The following is a 12,635-nucleotide window of genomic DNA, read 5'->3' as shown; positions in this document are numbered from 1 at the left end:
ACACACACACACACACACACACACACACACACACACACACACACACACACACACACGCAAACACACACACACACACATTTAAAAGGTAATTTTAAGAAAATACAACCTATAACATAACTAAGGTTTAGCATAGGAATAGCAGACGAATAAATATACTAATAAACTTGAACTGGAAGCAATTAAATATCGTTATGTGTCTAGGGATACAGCTGTGGCCGGAAACAAACAATATTTAATTTATTTATTATACATTTCTTTACCTTCCCTTACAATAATGCAAAAACAGTAATTATTATTGTACAATGTGACAAAAAAGAAAAAAAGAAAAAAAAAAGCGCTGTATTGATGTGCGCATGCCCAGTAGCCGCAACTAAAAGCTGACGAGTTACACGTGATACCTCAACGCGGAAGAACATGTAAAGTGGACGGTTTCTATCAAATTAGAAACTTCTTGCTCATATTTCCAAATCCCAGTGTAAATAAGCTGATTAGTCGGGGGAGATGACTGGAGAAACAGAAGATGAGATCCCTGGTAAATATTCTATGTGCTGCCTTAGTGAAAAAGTGTAAACTGTTTTGTTATTTTCAGTTGACACGTGTGTTTCTTTAACTCTGCTGGCTGTTAATGATTAGTCTAACGGTGCTACATAGTCAGTGGAAGCGAATGATGTAACGTTAACGTTACTGATGTAAACATATTTTAACTGATTTTATGCCCTGCTTATACTATATTTATAAGGGTTATAAGTGTTAATGGCAGTTTGTATTTTGTATTTAATTCACTGAACACTCTGTCCCACTCTTTCATTGACGCCTGTAGCTACCTGTCGCCAAGGCAACCACGCCCTGGGGTCACGCCTCTCTCTCTCTCTCTCTCCATTCAAGAAGTAAACAATTAATTTTAACTATATATATATATATATATATATATATATATATATAATATATATATATATATATATATATATATATATATATATATATATATATGTATACAAAGAACCACAAACTAAAACTAAAAATTACACAAATAACTACAGTACATGTTTACACCTCAATATGGTATAAAACCAGATGCTTTGTGATAAAAAATAAATAAAAATAAAAACAGCTTGTTTTTGATAACAACAGTCCTAAAACACCAAGATGGCTACAATAAATCTTTCTGTCTGCATTGTTCTTCTTTTGTTTTAGAATCCGGAGCCGTCTTCACTTTTGGAAAGAGTGAATTCGCAGATAATGCCCCCAGTAAATTCTGGTTAAAAAATTATGTACCTTGGAGAATTTCCTGTGGAGATGAGCACACAGCCCTGGTGACAGGTGTGATTTATGATTTTAGTGGTGGATATTGGTAAACACATTCTTATTCCATCGTTTTGTGCATTCATCCTGTCGCTATTCCTATTGTGTTTAGAAAATGGGAAGCTGTTTATGTTTGGCAGCAAAACCTGGGGACAGCTGGGCCTCGGACCAAAAGCCACTGTGAATAAACCCAGTTGTGTGTATTGTTTGACACAAAATGACATGTTGCTAAGTAGCTGCAAGAAAATGAGATCGTTTCAAGACAAAGCCATAAATTGTCTTAATCCCAATCTGGAGTGGTCCATAATCTGAATTAATCTGGAAAGCAGAGAGAAGTTTTTTTTTTTTTTTAGGTTGTATAAATGTGTTTAGCAAAAATGAATTGCATTCAACAGTTTTCTGACATGCTCTGACAATATTTGTTTTTTTAAAGCACTAAAGTCAGAGCGGGTGAAGCTTGCAGCCTGGTGGAAGAACTCACACACTTGTTTATACATGTACATTTCATTGCAAACTTGACAGAATAGTCTCATTACGCTTTTTGAGTCTAGTACATCAGTGCCTTTTTTAAAAAAAAAAAAGGTGTAATGTGTTTTCTCTTTTGTCTTAATTATTTACATATTTTCTTATTCATTTATGTATTCCAATAGTCGAGCCAGTAGCTGACACTGCAAACCAAGGCAAACCACTGAATTAAACCGAGCAGTGTTTTGAAAGAACACAGGGGAACTCATTGGGAAATAACAAGAGGGTTTTAAAAAATGTGTTTAAATATGGAAAAACATTACACTCATTACCTTTAAAAAGAAAAAAAATTGTATGTTAAAATTATAAAATAAAAATAAAAATCTATACTACCCTTTAAATATCTGGATTTTGTTATTCATTTGAAAATGAATGTAATGATATAATTACTATAATATAAAATAACTGTTTACTATTTTAATATATTTTAAAATGTTATTTATTCTTGTGATGGCATGTTTCATTTATAGCAGCAATTACTCCATTGCTGCATTGGCACATGATCCTTCAGAAATCATTCTAATATATTAATTGAGTGCTAAAGAAATAATGAATATTATTATAAGTGTTTAAAATATTTATCTCCCCTTTTTTGTTTGTGGAAACAGATATATTTTTTTTATTTGCAACAGAATTCTATTGTAATATTATAAATATTTGTCCATTTTGATCAATTAATTGCATCCTTGCTTTATAAATTATTTTTTTTTTTTAACATTTATTCATGATGACCTTCCTGCTTCCTCTTTATGATCCATGCAGCTCAGTATGGCAGCATTGAATTCATAAAATGTTCATTATTTGACCTTCTATGAAAGCTGCCTTGTTGCTAGGTGACGCTAGTTTCCTTTGTTGCAGAGGATGGGTCTTGTTCACATTTGGAGAAAAGGACAGTGGGAAGCTGGGCTTGTCAGAAGAGAAGCTGGCCAATCACAAAGTGCCTCAACAGGTGACAGGCATCTGTGATAAAGTGATGCGGGTATCCTGTGGAGGAGGGCACACAGTGGCTCTTACGGGTAAGAGAACATATTTAGCTTCTCTGTCTTGTCTTTCTTCTTTGTGAAGACTGAATGTTATGCACGTCTGGTAATGCAGAGCATGAGTTGTATTCGTTTGGCCTGGGGCAGTTTGGACAGCTCGGTCACGGCACTTTCATATTTGAGTCACGTTTACCCAGGGTGGTTGAACATTTCAGAAGGAGCAGAGTAAAACGTGTGGAGTGTGGAGGGAACCATGCAGCACTGATTACTGGTGAAACATGCACAGAAAACCATCTGCTAACATTCTTTGCGTACAGTAATACATTTGATATGATATGATTTCCTCTAAAACATATGCTAGTTCTGTTTGTTTATAAAAAATCTGATGTGCTGGTTGCAAACAGCGGACTTTTGTACACCTTTGGTGATGGTCGACATGGAAAGCTGGGGCTTGAAGAAGAGAACTTCACCAACCAGTTCAAACCAACCCTGTGTCCAAGATTCCTAGACTATCATGTACATTCTGTAAGTGTCACTGCCTATCAGCCTTTTATAACACAATATACATATTTCTATCAGATATATACATTTTCTGCTTTAAATCCGCATAAAATGGTTTGACAAATGCCGTTTTCATAACCCTGTTGACTTCATTTACTTTTGAAACAAAATGTATGGTCAGAAAATATCAAAGGGGCTTTTGCTTTAATTCTTTTATTGAATTTATCATTCATTTCTCAATTTTTTTTTTTTGCATTTTTAACATCCAGCTGAGAAAGGCTGTAAAAAATTATACAACAGTTTCAGGTGATTAAGTTTTTATTATTATTATTAATGTTATTATTATAAATAAATTAATACTTTTATACAGCAAGGACACATACATTTAATAAAAAATGTTACAAAGTAATTATTTTTGTTTTAAATGAATGGTGCTCTTTTGAACTTTCTGTTTTAAAAAAAAATACCGTAAAAGTATAACCATTTCCAGTACAAGTATTTTTAACACTGACAATAATAATAAATGTTATGAGAGCTTCAAATCAGAATATTTGAATAATTTCTGAAGGATCATGTGGCTCTGAAGACTGGAGTAATAATGCTGAAAATTCAGCTTTGCATCACAGGAATACATGACATTTGAATATATTTTAAAATAGAAAATTATTTTAATGTGTAATAATATCAGTTTGTACAGTATTTTTGACCAAATGCAGCCTTGGTGAGCATAAGAGATCTCTTTCAAAACATTTCAAAAACCTTACTGTACCCTTTTTCTGGTTGCACTTTATTTTACAGTACATGTACTAATATGTACTTATAGTGTACATGCAGTGTATTTATCTGAGAAAGTTCTGGTAATACAAGGTAAATACATGGGGTAGGGTTAGGTTTAGAGGTAGGTTCAGGGTTAGTACCTAGTTATTACATAGTTATTGTAATTACTATAACAAGTACATAGTATGTACATGAGGAACAGGACTGTAAAATAAAGTGCTACCCGTTCTCTTTTAAATGGTAATGTAAATGTGTTTTGTTGTGACATAAAGTTCATTATCAGCCACAATACTCCTATTTTGATTGCATGGCATCTGTAAACAGTGTGTGTGTTTTTCAGGTTACTTGTGGTGGGTGTCACATGCTTGTGTTGGCAAAGCCCAGGCCCGAAGAGTCGGAGGAACTGATCCTGGAGGAGGAGGATGTCACAGAAGACTACTTTGAGAAGTCCTATACTGAATTACTGGGGGACACGCAAAGTCAGACCACCCTTCATAGGAGTTACTCGGCTTGGGTCAGACGCAGAGAACGGGTGAGTAGATCCTGATGGATAAAATTAGTGCAACTGATTATAAATTGGATTAGTGGTGGTGTATTTTAAGATGAATAATTAACTTAATGATAAAGTTGTTTAATATCGGATATTACCTAAACAATCATATAAATGAGATAAATATGGAATCCAAAGTGAGTTGCTTTTTTTTTTTTTTAAAAGAAGTAAAAACAAAACCCATAATAGTTGTTGAACAATATCTTGAACAGACCACGCATAAAGAGCCAACAGGTAAGAAGATCTCAAAAGAGATTTTACCAAAGCTCAGAAGATGAAAGGTGAAATGAACACTGCTAAGACAGAAACTAAAGGTTTTGTCCCACAGAGCAAAAAGTTAGATTCAAAAAAAGACTCCAAAAGTAAAAAGACTTCACAACAGTCCCCTTGCCAAGAAGAAATTTCTGCAAAAAGAAGACAAAAAAATCTAAAGTGGAACAAAGCCAATTTCTAGTAAAGGACACAAAAAAGGGGTCTAACATTATCTCAGAAGCTGCCTTCAAATCTGAATCAGAGTCAGAGCAAATGAAGGAAAATTCTCTCACCAAGGTGACATCTTTTCTCCAAGATGTGGGACAGGGAGGTCCTGCTTGTTTACTTGGAGATACAGCACTCAGTCAGTTCCTTTCCCAGTCTACACCCCCAAAAATGCCAAAACCTCTTTCAAAACAGAGAACTCTGTCTGACGTTTCGTCCCTGAGTGAGCCTCTTGAGGTTTCAGGACAAGAGGAGACAAGAGAGGCCAAGAAGACTGCTGCAACCATCAGTGTTAAGGCAGAGCCAGAAACTTCAGATGGGGACCTGGAAAGAACCAGCACTGAGTCCAAAACCAAGGCTCATTCTGAGGAGGAAAGCGAGGGATCTGTGAATAGAAGAGATGAGAGTAAGGAAGTGGATGACCAAGAAGAAGAAAGTGAGGGATTGGTGAACAGAAAGGAGGGGAGTGAGGAAGTGGATGACCAAGAAGAAGAAAGCGAGGGATTGGTGAACAGAAAGGAGGAGAGTGATGAAGTGGATGACCAAGAAGAAGAAAGTGAGGGATTGGTGAACAGAAAGGAGGGGAGTGAGGAAGTGGATGACCAAGAAGAAGAAAGCGAGGGATTGGTGAACAGAAAGGAGCAGAGTGAGGAAGTGGATGACCAAGAAGAAGAAAGCGAGGGATTGGTGAACAGAAAGGAGCGGAGTGAGGAAGTGGATGACCAAGAAGAAGAAAGCGAGGGATTGGTGAACAGAAAGGAGCGGAGTGAGGAAGTGGAAGACAGAGAGGAGGAAAGTGAGAGCAAGACCCTAGCAAAAGATGATGATTCTGAGGTTGATGATGATACGATGATCAAAGCTTCTAGTGAGGATGAGGAAAGTGAGGAAGAGGAGGAGAAAAGTAAAAGTGAGGCTACTGAGGATCTAGAGAGTGAAGCTGAAGAAGAGGAGAGTCATAGAATGGAAGATGAGGAAGAGGAAACAAGTGAGATAAGTAGAAACAGTGAAGAAGAGACCGGAGAAGATGAGGGTGAAAGCAAAACAAGTGAAGGGAAAGAGGAGGAGGAGAGTGGAGAGGAATCAGAGGGAAAGACAGAGAGCAGAAGTGACAAATCAGAGGAAGAGTCAGATGAAGAAGAAGAGGATGAGGAGTCCGAGGAAAGAGATAGTGAGAATGAGGAAGAAAGTGAAGTGGAAGGTGACAGTGAGGCAGAGGAGGATGAAGACGTTGAAAAGACTAGCGAGGAAGAGGAGGAAGATTTAGAAAAGCAGGAGAGTGAGACTGAAGATGAGGAAGATGAAGAGGAGAGTGGAAATGAAGCAGAGGAGGAGGAGGAAAGTGAGGAAGATAAAGAGAAAAATGAGAAGAATGAGGAAGATAAAGAGGAGAGCGGGGGAGGTCAAGAGGATGAGGAGGATGAAAGTGACGAAGATGAAGCAATGAGTGAGAATGACGAAGAAGAGGAAGAAGAAGATAATGAAAATGAAGAGGACGGAAAACAGGAGAGTAACAAGGAAGAAGAAGAAAGTAATGATGAGGAGGAAGAGGAGGAAGAATGTGAAGAGGAAGCAGAGGAGGAAGAGTCTGAAGAAAGAGAGGAGACAGAAGAAGCAGAGGACGAGGAGGGAGAAGAGGAGAACAATCAAGAAGAAGATAAAGAGAAAAGTGATGAAGAGGAACAAGAAGAAGAAGAAGAGGAAAAGGAAAAGGCCAAAAGAAAACACGACAAAGCAGCTGAATCCACCAAACCAAAGTCAAGTGTGGAAACACCAAAACAGCCATCAAAAGCCAAACGGAGCCAAGCGCAAGACCATCAATCAGATGACGAGTCCCATGAGTCTAAGCAGTTTTGGGATGATGTTCTACCTCAATACCTTAATCTAAAATAATTCAGCACCCTCAACCCCATCTTTATTTAGTTAGTGAGTTAATGAGCTTGCCGTTTCATGCTTGCCGTTTGTGTCCTTTTTTGCTTTCGTCTTTTCTTTTTTTTTCACCATTATTCTTGCAATTTGACCAATGGTAATCTTACTAAATGTATTGCTTCACCTTTTTTTGTATTTGTTTTACAAACTATTTTGTAAGTAATTATATGCCCAGGCAGTAGTGAAGCGCTCCTGATGTGCCTTAGGATTTATCTAGTGGACAGCCATGTTCTTTTACTAACAAATGTGCTTGATTTGTCAGTAACCTTGAAACACCCCTTAAATGACTTTTCAATTCTTAAAAATATTAAATTATTTATCTTCTGCCTTTATGTCAAATCCTTAACCATATTAAAATGGCAGCTTGAAATCTTTATGATTTAGTTCAAATTTTGCACTTGTGCTTATTCTGTGAACTTTTTTTGTTATGTATAATGACCAATAAAACTTTTCTTTTACTTCAACTATTTGCATCCATTTTTAAATTAATATCTGTGTTATTTTTTAATTATTATTATTTTATATTTTATTATCTTTTATTTTAACAAAAGCACATATTATCCAGGGACTTTATAAAGACAAGTTTTGCATGGATTAAATAAAGAAAATATATTATACAAAGCTATCATGCAGTAACTGAAAATGTCAGAATATAACTTATTTACAAAGCAAATTTTCATTTGAATTGTAAATATGCAAATATAGAAAGCCATTTTAGATATTGACAGCTTGCAGAGCCATTGCAATCAGGCAGAGTACTGAAAATCCTTCATTGGACAGGTGAGGCTGCACACTTTATATACTATATCTGTAGAGCTGCTCCTCCTAAACAGATCCCTAGTTCATGTCCCTACTGTATTTACGGAGTGTGTGTGTGTGTGTGTGTGTTTATAGTTTGTTAGCTAGTTTTAATTTTACAAAGACCACTCAACTCCCATTAGCCCTCTCCTGCCATCATAGTACCTTTAACCCTCTTTTTGAATCATCTGTTTAATGACTTTAATGATTGTGTCATTTCTCATTTTTTGCATGGCCACCATCCATTTCTCCAGCTCTGGGCAGATGAGATGAATGGAAAGGTAGAGGGAGATGAGGAAAGGAAGAATATTTATATGATGAGGAAGAAGAGGATGATGAAGAAGAAAATGAGGAATAGCATCCAGAGGAAGAAGAAAAGGGGGAAAAGTTTGATGAGAAGAATGATACGCTAGATGAGAAGAGAAAAGAAGCAGAGGAACAGGAGCAAGGCATTACAGAGCCAGACATACAGGTCCCCTGAAACCCTCCATTCGTACCATTTAGACATGAACATGATGATTTAGCATCACATTGGTAAACAACTGCACTCTTGCTTTGATTCATTTGCATGATGTTATTTTCTTACTCCTACAGTCAAAGCAGATGATAAAAGACGCATCTGTCTCCAATAGACTAAATGAAGGTTCCTGTTTTTTTTTTTTACTTTTCATCATCCTTTTTTCAATTCCACTTTGCCTATACAGTCCCCAAGAATCCAAAATGAGTTTTGTGGTTTTTAGCCTGTTAGTTTTGAGGTCATCTGTATATAGGGAAGCTTTATTTCACCACAGAAAAAAAAAAAAAAAGATATACTTTTGTTGTTGAAATTCTGAAGATTCTGATCCTGCTACTCTTATAAAAGAGGAAACACAGTCAGACAGGAATTTTTTAACCACTCAAACCTTTTAATCTTTATAATATATCTATAATCGTGCGTAACAACCTAGCAACCAGCTAATATTAAAATTGTCCATTGTTTGACTTCTTTCCTACCTGGCTTTTTCAGCTTTCTCTTTTCAAGAGAGCTTCCACCAAAGGCAGTCAGGCAGAGATCACCACAGCAGGCAAACCAGGAGCTGACGGTCCGCCTCAAATCCAAGAGACTCGTGAGACAGAGAGTTCAAGCAGAGGAGCACAGACCACAGCATTCAGTCGATCACATTCAGCCACTTCCAATCTGCTTTCACACCTGGTTTATAACATCTTCTGACTTGGAAGAAGTGCTCAGAATTAGTCGAATCAGCAGTTCAACAAAGCATCATCCCGTTGGTGTTGGCAGTGTTAATGGTACTGTGCCTTGTGCTGCAAAGCAGACCTCACAGAATAACTAGCTTTAACAGAAAACTGAGTTTGGGAAATTAATTTAAGCATAGCTGTGTGAGCCATAATGGTTTCGTTTTGGCACTAAATTGTGTAATGTTTTCCCCTTTATATGTTTGCAGTGTCTGATGTGTACTTTTTAGCAAATACATTCTCAAAGTTATCACTTGGAAGTAAATTTACCAGTATGTGCAGTATATCTAGAAATAAAATTATGTATGTGTGCATAATATGTTTTTATACCTATTTATTTACATTTGTTGAAAGACTGTAAGCACCAGTGCACTTTATATATAATATAAAAATCTTGTATTATTTAGGATAATGGCATACTTCTTTTTGTTTATGACATTTTTGTAAGAATCATCTCACAACCTTTGTATTGGACTTGATACAAGTAAACGTCAACTCAAAATCATCTTTTTCTTTCCTTTTTTATTTCAGATAGATAAATAGATAGATAGATATTGGGAGTGGGAGGAGCGCCGCTAGGTGGCAGCACTCAATCGTCATTGTGTTGCTAACGTCAGTCTTTAGTTGTCAGTGGGAGAACAGCTACGCTCATCTTATCTGAGCTTGTTGTCCAGATTTTTGCTTTTCAAGCTAAAAGATGGAGGAGTATCATTCTGGAGATGAAGTAGGTGTTATATAAGGCTCGATATGGTATAAATGGTTATTGTCTGACTAACGTTAACTCTTTTCAAAACCTGTAAACCGTAGATTTGCATTTAATGCTAGCTTGCTAACCGCTTCATCCGGACGGAAAGAAAATAATACGTTAACGTTACTTCGTCATCCACAAATGTACATAACTTCACGAGTCACGACTTTACAATATTTACGTATATATATAGATGACTGGAAGTTCAATTTGATTTATGTGTTATATTATAGTGTTGTAACTTACGTTTTCACGTCAAAGGATTCAGGGTGTGGCCAAATCATAACGTTAACTTGAGTCATCAAGCAAACTATGAATTCAATATCATTATTTTTGTATTCACAAACCTTTATTTAAAATTATTTTGAGTTGTTTTGTTTGTTTGTGTTTGCTTGACTTAGGTGTACACATTTTGATCAAATGGATGCAGGTGTTTGTGCATTATTAAACCCATTTGACAGCTTCTGTTTTGTTTTGTTTTTTCCTCAGGTGTCTTTCAGTCCAGATGATGCAAGTAATGTTGTAAAGGAGGTAAAATTCACTATAAAACCAAACTCACACACGTATAACAACATAAAAAAAAAACAACCCTATATGATCTGTTGTGTCTCACTGAATGAATTCCTTTGCTGTTAGTCTCATGTCTAACTCATGCCTGCAGGATTAATGCTAACCTATTTATTTGAGTGCAGGTCTGATCCATTAGTTTTCTCTCTCTCTGTGTGTGTGTGTGTGTGTGTGTGTGTGTGTGTGTGTGTGTTTATCGGTCAGTGCATTGAGGGGATCGTTGGAGGCGTGGACTACAGCCAGAACAAAGTCAACCAGTGGACAGCCAGCATAGTCGAACACACTCTCACTCAGTTAGTCAAACAGGGGAAACCGTTTAAGTACATTGGTATGAGTTTCTCCATTTCAGTTCATCTTGTATGGAAATATCTAATAGGTTATAAATGTGATGATATAGTTATAAGGCTCTGTGTCATGTTTTCACAAGGCCAAAAGTGCTGTTGTTGATTGTGTATATTATGTATGTATTTCAGTCAACTGTGCTGTGATGCAGAAAAGCGGCGCAGGTCTTCACACAGCCAACTCTTGTTACTGGGACACTACCACTGATGGTAAAGCTTTTAGTTTCATATAATCGCTTTGTGCTTTCATAATCACACTGACACATTGGTCTTCTAATCTAATTGATATTTTTCTGAATAAAGTTTAAATAGATGCATTGCATATTAGTTGTATGTGGAACATGCATTGTTTGGCTTATATGAACATGCAGTTAATATTATATGTCAATTTTTTAAAATATGTTCTATTTCATTTTTAAATATGTCATTATTTATATTTTGTATTATATGTCATCATATATTCATTTTTGAAAATATTTCTTAATTTTATCAATTTTTATTCTTTTATTTTTCAATAGTTTTGTTGTGTGACTGTTGATTCGTAAAAGTTGGAATAAGTTTCATGTAGTCTCATAAAAAGATTATGGAAATAAAAATGGCAATTGCGACAGAAGTGAAGATGAGAAATTCTAAATTGTGAGATTTGTAACTGAGTTTATAAGACAGAAGAAACTTATCATAATTCTGAGTTTATATTTCAGAATATAGTTTCTTTTTGTTTGTTAGCTTTTTCCTCCACAGAATAAAAAGCAGAAATGTCTTTTTTTTTTTTTTTTACTTTTTATATGACAATTCAGACGTTTTCTTATGATTGCAAGTTTATGTCTTACAATTCAAAGAACAATAGGTCAGAATTGTGAGATGTAAATACAAGATAAAACATCCAAATTGTAAAATAAAAAAGTTATATATTTTTTTTTATAATTATTATTTTTTTTATCCAATGGCAGAATTAAACTTTCTAAAACATACCTGTAAAATATTTATAAAATAAAGGGGGAAAAATATTTTTCAAACATTTTGTATAGTATAGAAAAAAGTATAGAATACGCAGGACAGCACTAAAACTGCTTAAAATTTCATGTCATCTGTCCAGATGTGTTCTATTTTATTTATAATAAACTATATAGTTTTTTTCTTTAAAAAAAAACAATCTGTATTTTTAAGTTTCACTAAATTTTACAAACTAAATGAGATGACGCACTTTGTGCATTTCATTTCATTGTAATATGTGTCTGTTTTTGCAGGAAGTTGCACAGTCCGGTGGGAGAACCGAACCATGTACTGTGTTGTCAGTGTGTTTGCAGTGGCTATTGCGCTATAAAACAGGAATCAGGGCTGAGACATTCACAGATAAAAACTCTGCTTCAACACTGGCTTTAAAACCATGTTGTCATGTTTTGCCTAATCTACAAAGTTTAAACTGTATTGCAAATGCTTAGCTACCATATTGTATGTTAATTTGCCTTTGTTCTGTTTTTTTTTACTTGCGAAGGCTACGTGCACCTTTGTTCTGTACAGGATGAAATGCAAATATGTTGATGCCTAATTATTAAAGTTGTCCGATTTGGGTTTATCAGTCCAAAATAAATTTATATGCATGTCTTCATACTTTTGAGGCATTTTCCACATCTGAAAATATATTAAAATTCTGAACCAAATACAAACTATGATGGGGAATTTACAAACAATGCAAGAATGTCATATTACGACATAATATACGGTTAACTTTATTTTTGAGAACCAAAACTAAATCGTTCTCCTTATTTAAAATTGAAATCAGCCAGCATGCAATAAATTTGCAAAAAAAAAAAAATAGTAACCGACACTGAAATCCATCACAGAATTGCCCACTATGACACCATATTCAGTTCAGTTTCTGACTGTTTTAAACTGGCGTGCCTTCTATT

The 12,635-nt window shown here is 35.4% G+C and overlaps 3 protein-coding genes across 6 annotated transcripts; all 3 read left to right on the top strand.

The window, feature by feature from the left end:
* The first annotated feature begins 407 nt into the window (after window positions 1–407).
* Window positions 408–9,046, top strand: LOC127968076 (X-linked retinitis pigmentosa GTPase regulator-like). 3 transcript variants are annotated; one of them, XR_008155888.1, is made up of 7 exons: window positions 408–532; window positions 821–887; window positions 1,195–1,320; window positions 2,686–3,332; window positions 4,426–4,617; window positions 8,091–8,308; window positions 8,843–8,991. XR_008155888.1 is itself a non-coding variant. In XM_052568954.1 (6 exons), the coding sequence occupies exons 4-6, from the start codon at window positions 3,162–3,164 to the stop codon at window positions 9,044–9,046; spliced, it is 567 nt and encodes a 188-aa protein (XP_052424914.1). In that variant the 5' UTR covers window positions 408–532; window positions 821–887; window positions 1,195–1,320; window positions 2,686–3,161. The 3 variants fall into 3 exon arrangements, 1 of the variants encoding a protein (XP_052424914.1); XR_008155887.1 differs by having other exon boundaries at window positions 8,091–8,370; XM_052568954.1 differs by lacking the exon at window positions 8,091–8,308 and having other exon boundaries at window positions 8,843–9,046.
* On the top strand, window positions 4,637–7,502 carry LOC127968073 (glutamic acid-rich protein-like). Its single transcript, XM_052568951.1, has one exon. The coding sequence runs from the start codon at window positions 5,161–5,163 to the stop codon at window positions 7,000–7,002; it is 1,842 nt and encodes a 613-aa protein (XP_052424911.1). The 5' UTR covers window positions 4,637–5,160; the 3' UTR covers window positions 7,003–7,502.
* Window positions 8,941–12,336, top strand: LOC127968078 (dynein light chain Tctex-type 3). 2 transcript variants are annotated; one of them, XM_052568956.1, is made up of 5 exons: window positions 8,941–9,123; window positions 10,307–10,348; window positions 10,589–10,712; window positions 10,858–10,935; window positions 11,973–12,336. In XM_052568956.1, exons 1-5 carry the CDS (start codon window positions 9,121–9,123, stop codon window positions 12,047–12,049), a joined length of 324 nt encoding a protein of 107 aa, XP_052424916.1. In that variant the 5' UTR covers window positions 8,941–9,120; the 3' UTR covers window positions 12,050–12,336. The 2 variants fall into 2 exon arrangements, with proteins under 2 accessions (XP_052424916.1, XP_052424915.1); XM_052568955.1 differs by lacking the exon at window positions 8,941–9,123 and adding an exon at window positions 9,633–9,793.
* The last annotated feature ends 299 nt before the right edge of the window (window positions 12,337–12,635 follow it).

This window comes from Carassius gibelio, chromosome B11 (genome assembly GCF_023724105.1).
Source record: "Carassius gibelio isolate Cgi1373 ecotype wild population from Czech Republic chromosome B11, carGib1.2-hapl.c, whole genome shotgun sequence".
Taxonomy (NCBI): domain Eukaryota; kingdom Metazoa; phylum Chordata; class Actinopteri; order Cypriniformes; family Cyprinidae; genus Carassius; species Carassius gibelio.
This window is presented reverse-complemented; position numbering and strand designations above follow the sequence as displayed.